Here is a 13869-nt window from a genome sequence, read left to right on the forward strand (position 1 = left end):
AATTGTTATGCCATTCACCTGATGTTGCTGCCAGTAATTGCCAGCAGTTGCGCCCGGTGCGCCCCCCCCCCCCCTTAATTTCCAAAGCAAAAAAAAAATATGCCTATACAAACGGCAGTTTTTTGACTGTAAAATGTCAAAATTTTCAAGCTCGCATTTAATTGTTAAGCAATTCTCCTGATGTTGCTGCCAGTAATTACCGGCAGTTGCGCCCGTTGCGCCCCCCACCCCTCCTTTATTTCCAAAGCGAAAAAATATGGCTCCAAATGGCAGTTTTTGGACTGTAAAATGTCAAAATTTCCAAGCTCGCTCTCTTTGCTCGCTCGCATCTAATTATTATGCCATTCTCCTGATGTTGCTGCCAGTAATTGCCAGCAGTTGCGCCCGGTACGCCCCCCCCCCCTTAATTTCCAAAGCACAAAAATATGGCTACAAACGGCAGTTTTTGGACTGTAAAATGTCAAAATTTTCAAGCTCGCTCGCTCCGCTCGCTCGCATGTAGTCGTTATGCCATTCTCCTGATATCGTTGCCAGTAATTTGTCGTTTCACAACGTCATTCCATAATCCATTTATAGGGGGTACAACCCCCTCCGGCACTTCCACACCCTCCCCCCACCCTTGCTCGCTCCCTCGCATAATAACCCCCCTTCCCCCCCCCCCCCCCCAAAAGATGAAATCCTAGTTACGCTGGTGCCCTTTCCCCGCTTGGTTTCCTTTAAAAAAAAAAAACAGTAAAAGTCTAGGGATTGAGAGCTTCCTATATTCCAAATGTCTGTCCAAAAAATCTCGTAAACATTTTAGTGTCAAAACGCACCCCCCTTGAAAAAATGCTGGTGACGCCCCTGCAGTTCACTGTATCATACAAAAGTACTTCTTCATAGCCAACAACAAGACTGTACGTGACATGACAGTTTTACATACGTAACCTGTTACATGGAATTGTCTTATACTGGTATTTTCTTTATATTCAAAGTACGAACATGGTCTGTAATGATTTTCATCTCTCTCAATGTGTGTTATATACAGAAGACAGTGCCCTGTGCTGTGGAGTCCTCATGACAGACATTGCATGGGAGAGGACTGGTCAGCAACATGGAAATGGTAGAAGAAGAAACAGAACCAGGTTATCTTTTTCTTTTATTTTTTCCTTTGAAGAGCTGTATGCATGTTGTCATTTGTTTTCAGGTTTCTGCATGTTAAGATACTGTGCAGTGTCCAATTAAAGATACCTTTATCAATATGTTTTCTTTGTTCGGGTGTTAAAATGCTATAAATGTAAGTTTAAGATATTCTCTATCATGAGCTACAAAAGTCTATCTGAGATACATTTTCAAATCACTTTCTTCTCAGGGGGTCAAGTTAGAAATAAGGAATAGGTTTTTGGAAAAGGCTTTGTTTTAATGACATAATGTATGTTCTTTCAAATAGATGCCCTATTAACTGGTTGATGAAATCTTGCTGGGCATTAAAACAGCGGTACCCAAAATTCCAGTGTCTTATTCACTTTCTTAACTCTTTATGTGCCATGGTGGAAACCCCCTGTGTGCAACATTATTCTGAGACACGAAGGTAGTTTAATATGCTTTGAGAAAGAATTCTGTTTTTCCAATTTGTATAACTTCCACACATTTTTGTGGGCATGATATTGAGCAAAGTTGTAGAGGATTGCCAAACTTTGCTGCGATATACAATGTGTAAATTGTATGACAAATCTATTTTCAATGTTTCTTTTGAATGACCAGTTGCTACATTACTGTAAAGGCATGACTTCTGCACATAAAACAGTGACAGAAACTCAAATTGTATACACAAATCTAGTTGCGAACAACGCTTGATAGTCATTCACCACATAGAATGCAAGCCTTATGTGAGAGGAACAAAAGCGCGAGAAGCGCTTCCATTGTACTGCAGGATTAGTGATTTATCGATCTGCTTTGGCGGCTTTGTGTTTTGAGCAGAATATGCGAAGTTGGCACGCCGTTGACCGAGTTGGACGTGCGAACGTGGCGCATAAAGAGTTAATTGATAGTCAGAATATTTCAGGAGTGATCTCCGACAGTGCACGGCTTTTTGTGCCAGGACAATGATCTATATATTTTTTTAATTTGTTTACATTTGTGGATGTAATTTGAGAAAGTTTTGTGTCAAAGTAATACCTATATGACACCTTATAAATCTATGTTTGATGCAACGTATATTTAAAAACAATAACTTCAGACAGCAGTAATACTCACATGACATAGGTGTGTACCCAAACGATATTCAATGAAACGCAAACCTAGTTCAGAGAACTTTCCACTTTGAGCAGTTGTACAGAAAATGTCATTTTGTACCAACAGGCAAGTGTTTTGGTGACAACATGGCAGGGGTTGGAGAAGGACTGGCCAACAGTATGAATATGGTTGAAGAAGTGATTGTGGAAACAGGTAATTTAATCTAATAGATTTTTAATTTCTGTCTGACAGATAAACTTGATTAAATATTTGACAAGTGTTTACAATTGTCAAAAATAGGAAATATGTGCTTTAGTTGGAAATTTGGTTGTTTCTTTTCCTTAAAACTTGATTTGTTTGACTCTAATTTACCATTTGGTGATCAAAATATGTGCCCCCTCCCCCATTCCTTCACAATATGCATTCCATCATGCAGCTTTTGTGTGTGTGTGTGTGTGTGTGTGTGTATGTGTGTATTAAGGGATTATCTTTGGCAAATAGGGCTTACAAACAAGGGGGTGCATGACATTTGTATGCTCACTAGGTGTGTACTTGAGGTGTGGTTTTAATACAATATGTACATGTAGGTATTACCTGCAAAGTTACAAGCACAAAATGTAGGTGTCAGAGTGCCAGGTGGTTTTGACTCAATTTTGTGTCTCCCTGATTCTTCCTCATTTCTTCAGTCATGCCAGGAGACAGCTTCTTCTTTCCAGAAATGATGCAGAATGGTGTTGCAATGGAGACGGGCGGAGCCGGGGAGATACAGCTGCAGCTGGTGGAGCAACCAGAAGGCAGGATCCAAGTTTTGGCTGGGGCCGATGGAGACATTATCGAGATTGTGGATGAGACTGGTAAATCTTCCCATCTCTGTCGCTTCATGCCATGTCATGTTTGTAGAATGGTATCCCAATGCAGAAGGGATCACAGTGGTAGAGATTGGTGTTCGACATCATCTTTGCTGGACCTTTAATGCCTTGTAGGACCGGGGGGCTCCCGGGGGCTGTTGACTGCGTGATTGCAAGGAAAAGTGGCACCCGTCTGTTTGAATTTTTAATCAAAGATATTACAAAGAATACAGTAGTTTTTACATAATTTTGAGAGTTTGGTTTCTCTAGTCATGTCATCAAATTACACGTTTGGCAATGCCAACATGTCTGATGTTATGCTCAGTATTTTTCCTTTTTTTTATGATATATCCCTAGGTTTCATAGTTCACTTTTCATGCATTATATCGGTAGGCCTAACATTCCTGTAAACAGTTGGTTATTCAGCATCTTCCTTATCAACATTCTTATTTGGATTTCATCCTTGATTTTGATATGCAGGAAATCTTCCGGGCGTACCAGCATTGAGCATGGCCGGCGACATGGCCCCAAAGCAGCTACAGATATTAGGTTGGTTCTCGGTCGGAGGCAGCAACCTTTACCACAGAGGAGAAGTGTTTGCTGCTTTGTCCGTTTCCATAGCAACTTATCACACACACACACACACACACAAAGGAGATTTTATACCAGGACGTATTAAAGACCAATTGTAATGTTTGAAAAAAATATGTTTGTAACCCTGTACTTAATCATCCAATATCATGCCACTGTGGCTGATCCAGGAAGGACCGCACCGGGCTCATGCCCCTCCCCCCTTTACTTTTTTTTTTTTTTTTTAAATTTAAACAAAAGATATAAAAAGGAAAAAAAAATGGGTGGAGGAGTGCATGGGCCACCCCATGATTTTGTAAATGCGCCCGCTCTTGATGGAATTCATGCATCCGTCCTTGTGCTTTATCATATTTCAAAACTGTGCAATACTTGCGGTAGTAGTGAAAAGTTTATTAGGTTTGATGATAAGAAAAAAGAAAAATGGTTTTCAGTAAAGTAAGCTTGCCCAAAACAGTGCCCTCTAGACACACCTGTTCTGTTGAGTTGTGAGGTACAAATAGCTCGGTAGGAATTACATCTGCCTTGTAATCAGATGGTTCAAAATGAGTCCAGCCCAATAGTGTCAGGTGGAAACACACTGTTCCCTTTAATAAGACATTCAAACATTATCAGAGTGGATTTCCCTTTTTTGTGGCAGAGCCAAGACTCACCTAGAATGGTACAGAAAACATCCCACTTCACTTTCTCGCAGAGAGATGAATGTAAATCCGATGAAGTGGTGTGCCCCACATACCCACACTGGAGCAGATCCTGAAAAATCAGACCCTAAGCTTTGAAATGATGTATAACTCAATTCAAATGGACTCTCGTAGTCTATGTAAATTTTGGAAAGAAATGCACACTCTCTGGAAAAGTGTTAACTGAAAAAAGACGCTCTGAAATAGAGAGTCTATATTCAAGCGCTTAATCTTACCATTCCGTGCTTTGTGCAATTATGAATTAGACAAAAATATGATGGCAAAGTCTATAGCAACAACAATGACGAGATAATTAGATGGAGCTGAATTTGCTAGAAACACATTTTATCCATGACTAGTGTGGATCAACAAAAAAAGCAGTAGTATTATCATTCAGTCTAAAGCTATCAGTAAAGGGACCTCTTTGACAAACCTAATCAAACTACAGTGGAAACTCGATATAACGAGATGGTCGGGACCGAGTCGTTTTCCTCGTTATAGCCGATATCTCGTTATATCAGTAGGCATAAAAGAAAGCATAACATAAAGACATTAATTTGCACATGTGGGACTACCCATCATATTTCAATCAATACTGATAACTTGATATTGCGTGTGAGGGAATTACTCACCTTTATGGGTAAGAAGATGTTTTTCGCCAATGAAATCCAATATCAAGAATGTGTTTCTCATCAATTGTAGGTGTTTGAATTTGTAAATTTATATAGCTTGCGACTGTGTCAAGATCGTCTGTGGATTGGTACACGTGTATGTGGTTATGGTATGGGTGTGTGTTGTGTGGAAAGATTGAATATGGTCTGCACAATGCTGTGTGTGTATGTGACACATTCTCTATGTACTGTACATAATGACCGCGTGTGTGTGAAGATGGGGATTTCCCTACGTAGAAAGCCAATCACAGCATCAGATTGCCTCACACCTGCTAAACGTCATGATGATGTCATGTATACATATGGCCGTCCCACCACATTTTCTGCATGTATCAGTGTGCGTGCACACACACACTTACACATACAACATGCAGTGCTAGCTGGAGTGCACTGAAGAAAATAATTGTGTGTACAAGACAGTTTTTGGCGCATCGAGCTTTACAATCTCGGAAGATGATAGCACAGGCGAAGTAAAGCTTTACCGAAGACATTTTGCTTTACCTCGTTATAACAGGTTTGATTGGCTATGTTTTTCTTTGTTTGGAAGTCACAAAATTTATCTCGTTATAGCAGTTATTTCGTTATAGCCGATCTCGCTATAAGAGTAGCATTTTACATAGACTTGTGTGGAAGGGAATTTGGGACCGGGAAAATTTCCTCGTAATAACCGATATCTCGTTATAGCAGTGTTCGTTATACCGAGTTTCCCCTGTATTCTACAAAACAACAACAAACATGTTCCAGAAAAAACTGCTTAAGACACAATTTCATAGATTGTTTTTTTTTTTTCTTTTGTAAATGGTCACAATCTTGAAAATATTGTAGAGGAAGAGCTACTCTTTTAGGATATATGAAAAACTCAAGATTGACTTTAAGATGACCCATTTCACCTATTTCGAGTCCCCACATATTCAGGACATGAGATATTTTGTTGTTTTTGTAATGCACAGTCACATTATCAACCATTGCCATTCTATTAAAAGAGAACAAGAAGAAGCAGCCAGTTTAATTTTGTGCAGCCCACATTCCCCATATACATCAGCAGGTGTATGTCAGAGAGAAGACGTAAATGAGTTAAATGTCATTTCCCGATCTGCGTCCCTCCTCTCCTCTTCCGCACAGGAGGTGAGGCTACTGTGGAGGTTACCACGGAAACAGTGGAGCACATCCTGGAAGCGACGATGCTGCAGTCGGCAGGGGGCAGGGATGAGGAACAACCCTCCCGGGACCAAAAGTTGACAGAGCCCTCTGAGGTAGTCGAGGGAAAGAATGAAATCGGACCAAGTACGTGCATGATGTTTTGTCAATAGTTTTGTTTGTTTTTGTTTTGTTTGTTTATTTGTTTTCTGTGTTTGTTTGTTTATTTCATTTCTGTATTCGCCACAGAGCATCAGGAGTGATGTTATGTTTCAGAGCTGTAAGATAAAAACCTTGTGATATTCGGCATGTACATGTATGTCTTTTTTTTTTCATATCTGCCGAACATCCTTCTGATTATTTCCTTTTATCCGCTTTCATGTTACGTCAGTTACGGGAATTCAGTGAGGATTTGTGTTCGCGCAAATAGGAGGCCTGTAGAACTAAGGTGTTATGGCTATGATATAAGACTGGTGTACAGCTACAGTATAGGGCTCGCACGGTTAAATAATTCCCCGAAAAGATTTGTGTGAAATTTCAATATTTAGAAAGTTCAGTATAATAACTGGGAGAAATGAGGTGTTAATTCTTTGGTAATCTGAAAAAGTGACATATTCCCTTTCATCCATCAAATTTCCACAGCGGTTTCTTTAGCTCAAACTCTGTTGAAGTGTCTGCAAAGCCAGTTTTTACTGAAAAAACAAATCATGTAATTTATTTTCTGTGCATGCACCCAGCCATTTCTTGGTCTCTTCAAATTTCTATGAGAAAAGCTTTCAGCTTCCAAGCACAATGCTGTTTGTAGAGGAATTCGTACTCAATATCTGCAGCTATTCATGTTGGTTTTTTTTTTTTTTTCAAAGTGCCTTTTCTGATTTTTAATTATTTTTTTATTTTTTTATTCATTTTACTGTATGTATAGTAGCATGTTTGGTATGATTTTGTGATTTGATCAAGAATATTCCATCATATTTTCTGGTGTAAGCCTTCTAGGCTGTGGTGTAAAGCTATAATGGTTACAGGCTGTGGTGTTAGCTTCTTCCTTGATTTGCATAGATAACTGTGACCGATGTCAGTTGATTGAGGAAAATATTTTGCTATTGTGGAGATGCTCAAATTCCTACTTTTTTTGTTCTTCTACCAGGTGTCACCATGATCTTACATACAGGTGATGAGAAGGCAAGCAGCCAGGAACTTGGGCCTTCAGCCCAAACAGCTGCCAATAAGGATGTAGGTAGCAAAGAGTTTGATCCTCCAGCCCCAACAGAAGTGGATGGGGATTTAGACAGCCAGGAGCCTCTACCTCAAGCCCTACCAGCAGCCGATGAGGATGCAAGCAGCCAGGAGCTTGGCCTTCCAGCTCCAACAGATCCTGCTACCACCGCACCACCCTCAGCTGCCAGCCCACAACCTGCCGATGTGTGTCCTCCGATCACTGGAATCAGCCAAGCTCCCACGGGAGGCAATGGTGAAGCCACTCCTATAGCTGTCTTCCTGGCCATGAATGGGAAACTCCCTCCAAGCCCATCACTAGCTTCAAGCTCTGATGAGTGTGAGGACCCTATAGAGACTCCAATGACATACTCAGATGATGACATGGAACCAGGAAACAGGCCTACCAGTAGAAGAGGTTCATACTCTTTGTCACTTCCATATCAAAAGTGATGATTACCATTCATGAGCTTAGTGTCTGTGTGTGTGCAATCTGATGAACATGACAGGACTTGTAATGAGTCTTACTTTCATGTTTGTATCAGATAATAGATATATCGTTATATGTGTTTATGTGTTTGTGTGTGGCGAAAGGGGTAGGATAATTTTGATTTTTTTTTTGCGTTGGTATGTTCTAGTGTTTGTATACAATTGAAATATGTTGTGATTTTGTGGTCATTACTGATTTGTTGTTTTCATTTGATCTATTGTTGTTGATTGTGTGTTTTTGGCATACATTCAAGATGAATCTTTTTATTTTGTAAAGTTATAGTATTAAATCAAGTAAAGATCATTGAAAAACAGGAAAAAAAAAGGTGATTCGAAAAATTTATACTAAAAAATTCACATAGTCTTGTTGGCCCATTTTGAGCTTTGTTTCTGTGTGTGTTTGTGTGTGGTGTAATGTGTGTGTGGAGCATTAAAATATGAATCGAGAAATTTGAACTTCAAATTTCACAGAGTTGTTTCCCTTTTCTTTCTTTCTTTTTCAGCAGAGAGAAAATTTAGCAAAAATATTATGGTCATCTTAAAAGACAACTTACTTGTACATGTATTCCAAACAAGACAGTGGTACTGATGATAGTCAAATATCCTTTACTTTGATAAAATTGCAGTCCTTCTCTTTTTGGGGGGTATTTTCTTACCAGGCATCGCCATGATCATACAGGCAGCCGATGAGGATACAAGTGGCTGGAAACCTTGGCCTCCATCCCCAGCTGATCGTGGCAGCACAACCCCACCCTCTGCCACCACCAGCCCTCAGCCTGCCGATGAGTGTCAACTGATGACTGGAAGCTGCAGAACACCCAAGGCACTCTCTAAAGCTCAGAAAACTATCTCCACGGAGGTCAAAAAAGTCAGGACCGTGAAAAAGATGAAGAAAAAGAAAGGAAAAGGAGATCCTGGTAAGAGTTATTTACCATAGAGCTCGTATCATGGGGATTCAGAAAACCTGGAAAGTCATGATATTTGGCTTTGTCCTTTTCCAGGCATTAACCCTAACTGCACTGGGGGGGAGGGGGGGGCTGGGAGGCCCCCCCCCCCCCTCCATACTTTTGGCGATTGCATCGCGACCGCCAGGAAGTTCAGAGTCTCGCTTCATGACTTTTTTCCCCTAAAGTCTTGTGCACATTTTGATACCACATTTGTCCATATCGGACCTACCTAGGGGGTGTTATGGGCCAATTAGTATGCGCATGTCATTAAAACCGCTATTATAATCGCTACATATATTTGTGTACAGTTACAATGTACATACTGTTAATAGACCATGGCTTGCATTACTTTATAAATTTTGCTTAGGAATTGGTTTTCCACTTGGTATATGCTTCTATATTGTTCTCAAATAAATTGGGCAAAGTTTAGAAACAATGGGTCGACATACATAAGGAATATAAAACAATAGAAAACATAAGAAATAAAAAGAATACAAAAACAAAGAAAATTGTTTTTTTCTCGTTTTTTTTTCTCTCTCTGATTTATTTCACATTTGGGAAACATTATTTTTCATTATTACAGTTTTCATGTAATTTTGTACTTGTTTAGGCTGAAATTATGAAAATATCTCCCAAATGCATAAAATATGCATTATGAATAATTAATTAGCTAATTATGCAAAAATTTGCATAATTGATTAAAGTAAATTACACCATCAGATTCAGCACGCGAAGATCTATCAGCATGCAAATTTTCAAGTTCATCGGACATTGCGTTTCCGAGATCAGGGGGCCTCGGAGCCCCGAGTTTGGCAAGCTTGACTGTAGTAGCCTCTCTGGTAACATAAAGCATGCAAAATGTCAGAATGCTGTGGGTTTCTTTGCATGCTTTATTTGTCATGTATATTTGTTGTGAAAGCTTGAATTTTCTCGTGCTCTTAACCCTAAAAAGACTGGGGGGGGGGGGGGGGCCTAAAAGGCCCCCCCCCCCCCGACATTTTGCGTGATTACTCAGCAACATGCAATGCTCTCGCCGCGATGCTCTATGACTTTTTTCTTCGAGTTTCCCGCACATTTTGACACCAAATTTGTGACGCCCGGGGGTACGGTTCTGAAGTCACATAACTTTTTGTACATGCACGTGAGACCAAAAATGGCTCAAAAATGTGATTTTGTGTACAAAGTCAATACAAATTGAGTTTTATCACATGGTTCATATAAATATGCTTATTTTTACTCTCAATGGCTAAAATCAATTTGTTTTAGTAGTATTATGCTTCAAAAAGGGTCTGCCAAAAATTTTGCTGAAAAAAACAACAAAAACAAAAGGTCGAAAAAACAAAGAAATACATAAGAAATTCATAAAACAATAAAATAAATAAGAAATTAATTTTGATACTGACTTTTTTTTCAAGTACATTTGCTAAGAATGCCTTAAAGAATATCTAGACCAAAAATGAGCACTTTTGGATCTTTATTTACTGATTTAGATCAAAAAGTATGATTTCTCGCATGAATTAGCATAGTTAATCAAAATAAAATAAAAGAAGATTATTTTGGAAAATTTAAATATACGATCTTGTAGATTACATCGCACACTACCATTGTGCAAATTTCCGTGGCGATCGCGCGATCCACGGCCGAGATCTTATGGGGGGGCCCTTTAGGCCCCCCCCCAGTCTTTTGAGCTACCAAAATAGCCCAGTCTTTTTAGGGTTAAACCCAGCTTGCAGGGTAAATACTAGGTGGTAAATTACACAGTAATTGTGAGTTTGGAAACCAATCTTGAAAAACGAGTCTCACATAACCACTTAATGACAGAGTAAACATAACTATCAAACAGACATAGACTAGATCTGAGTCTCTTTTTGTGTACTACATCTTCCTGCAGAGTAGAGCTACATATTGCTGATCCTCAAGGTATAAATTGTCTCATTGTATTTGTTTTCCCTACTTGTTGAATTCCAATATACAGTGAACAAGAGAGACCCAAGGAAAACTAAGGTCAAGGCAAAGCTGAAAACCAAACCTGAGTCTGTTAAGAAGAACAGCCTGGCCATCAAGATTTCCAAGAGACCGACCAAGACAATAACCATGAAGGTGGCTGCAACAGCCACAACAGCCACAAGTATCATCTGCCAGTTCTGCTGGAGGGAGTTCAAGAAAGAACGCCTCTATGAGGTCCATAAGAAGACTCATGCCAAGGAGGATGAGCCGTACGTGTGCCGATACTGCAACAGCTGCTTCGAGAAGGATTCGCAGCGGAACAGGCACATGCGAAAAAAACATGACTACTTGAAGTGCTTGCAGTGTGGCGCCTCGTTTGACAACAGAGTGTTCTTTGAACGCCACATGCTGATGCACATTGGGCAGCCAATCATGTATGCCTGCAAAGTTTGCGGATCAACATTCACACGGAAGGACTACCTAGTCGTACATATGGAACTCCACAAGTCTGAGATGCCTGCTGGCTGGGATCCTGCCAGCATTCTACCTGAAGATAGTGGTGCACCCAAGAAGAAAGGGACAAAGGTGAAAAAGGGCACACTGTGCTGTCCATGCTGCAATAAGTCCTTCAAGACTCTACTTCTACTCCAGAAGCATAGTTTGAGGCACAAGCGGAGGTTTAAGTGCCAGTTCTGCCCAAAGCGATTCACGACAAGGATCAGGCGGGATGATCATATGAACGTTCATGCTGAAAATTCTCCATACAAGTCCCAGAAGGTGTTGCCTGACAAGAGCAGCAGTAGTCAGCATAAAAGCTGCCAAAGAATCAGGGAAACGGGAGAGAGGCCAGACCAGTGTGCAGAGTCCTCACTGAGGAATCACCAGCTGCCCCCCACAGAACTCAAGATTGAGTGTGACGTGTGCCACAAAAAGTTTGCACGGAAATACGACATGCGAAAACACAGATTGACCCATGGGGGCCAGGAGCACAGAGAGTCAAAGCTTGTGAGATGTGAAACTTGTGGCAGGGGTTTCCTTAATGCCAGCTGTCTACGAAAGCACCTCAGAGGCAATAGATGCAAGGCAAAATTCCAATGTGCTTTCTGTGAGCGACATTTCAGTCGCAAGTCAGATTGCACTGTGCACATGAAGGAACACATGGGTCTATCTGATGCAGCTCCCGTAGCAGAGGGCAGTCAAGGTGAGAGCAAAAGGGGGAGTGAAGACAGAGGCAGCGAAGAAAAGGAGAGAGAAAAGAAAAAGACGGAGAGCTATACTTGTCCCATTTGCGGAAAGACCCTTGCCAGTTTTAAATCGCTGACAGGTCACTACAGCACCCACATGGACAAGAAATTGTTCAAGTGTGATATGTGTGACCAATCGTATGCACTGCGGCGAAATCTGAGGAAACACAAACTGAGCCACAATGCGATCAATCTAGCCTGCCGCAAGTGCAACAAGGTGTTCTTGGACAAAAATGCTCTACAGAGACACATGGTAGTGCATTCGCATGAGAAAAAGTATGTATGTGATGTGTGTGACAAGGCGTTCATTTCAATGGCCTTCCTCATTCAACACAAGAAATGTCACATAGTCAGGGATACAAGAAAGAAGCCATACCAGTGCAGCGAGTGCGAACGTTCCTTTTTGGACCGGAACTCTCTCAGGAACCATCAGCTGATTCATGCACATGGTGACATATCAAGAATCAGGAAGATTGAGTGCGAGGTGTGCCACAGAATGTTTGTAAGCAGTTACCAAATGCGAAAACACAGGTTAACCCACGGGGGCCAGGAACACAAAGAGGAAAGGCTGGTGAGGTGCGAACAATGTGGTCGGGGCTTCCTCAACGCTGGCATGCTGCGCCGGCACCAGGGGCATAAGGGTTGCAGGGCGAAATACGTGTGTGCTGTCTGCAAGCAGCGCTTCAGTCGTCGAGTGGACCTCACTGACCATATGAAGGAACATGATGCCCCTATGGACGGGAAGTGGTTCAGGTGTGATACTTGTGACAAATCATATGTGAAGAAGAAATATCTAAAGATACACATGCTCAGCCACAGTGGAAACAAGCAGGTCTGCCTGGTGTGCAATAAAATATTCTTTAGCGAAGCAACGCTTAAGAGACACATGATGACACATTCAGGCGAGAAGCCATACCTATGCAACGTGTGCCCAAAGGCATATGCCACCAAGAGCTCGTACAATTACCATTTGCTTATGCACGAAGGGATACGATCACACAAGTGCCCAATCTGCGACAGAGCATTCATCACGAAGAAAGACCTCACAGGGCACATAAGGATGGTGCATAAAGTATGTGCTGCAGCCAACAAACCAGGAGTGTGGAGGTGTCGCATTTGCGACAAGGAAATAAACAGCAATGCAGAGGTGGTGGAGCACAAGAATTCACACGTGGAGACTGCTAAAAGAGAAAGAGTGAACAGACAAGATGGCAAGCCCTACTCCTGCGCCTCTTGTGATCGGTCTTTTACCAAGAAAGCCTTTCTTGTGAGACACCTTTTGCAGGTTCATGCTGCCGAAAAACCTTTCAAATGCGACAAGTGTGACAAGTGTTATGCCCACCCACGTTCTCTGCGGCATCACAAGTTGGTTCATGCCGATGCTAGGCCACACCTTTGTGACATCTGTGGGAAGTCTTTCCGTGATGGCAGGTCCCTGAATAAGCACAAACAAACACATTTGGACCGAAGGATGCATGCCTGTCAACTTTGTGACAAGAGATACAGTAACAAAAAAGGGCTGTACAGGCATGTGAAGATGAAGCATAGTGTAGGGGGCACTACAACGGAAAGCCACCCATGTAAGATATGTGGCAAAGTGCTCACTAGGCGAGCAGGGTTGGTGCTGCACATGAGAATGCACACCGGTGAGAAGCCGTTTGAGTGCCAGACGTGTGGTAATGCTTTCGTCAGCAAACAGCAGCTGGTCGATCATACAAGAACGCACACTGGAGAAAAACCTTTTAGTTGCAAAGAATGTGGCCAGTCCTTTGCACTAAGGTCCACTCTACGGGGGCATGCTGTTACACACACAGATCTGCGGCCGTTTGTTTGCAAAATCTGCAACAAGGCTTTCACCGACCGGAGTACGCTTTACAGCCACATCAGAAAGC

General features: G+C 41.5%; 1 protein-coding gene across 1 annotated transcript; it reads left to right on the forward strand.

Moving 5' to 3' along the window:
- Positions 1-1026: 1026 nt before the first annotated feature.
- LOC139715953 (uncharacterized) lies at positions 1027-13865 on the forward strand (the record flags this gene model as incomplete). Its single annotated transcript, XM_071627503.1, has 8 exons — positions 1027-1124; positions 2341-2427; positions 2901-3068; positions 3543-3611; positions 6124-6285; positions 7283-7768; positions 8499-8756; positions 10762-13865. Coding segments are annotated over exons 1-8 (4365 nt in total), but the record flags the coding sequence as incomplete, so codon positions are not given.
- Between the last annotated feature and the right edge of the window lie 4 nt (positions 13866-13869).

The sequence above is a fragment of the Diadema antillarum genome, unplaced genomic scaffold (genome assembly GCF_040938485.1).
Source record: "Diadema antillarum isolate AM-2024a unplaced genomic scaffold, OU_Dant_1.0 scf00000057, whole genome shotgun sequence".
NCBI classification, from domain to species: domain Eukaryota; kingdom Metazoa; phylum Echinodermata; class Echinoidea; order Diadematoida; family Diadematidae; genus Diadema; species Diadema antillarum.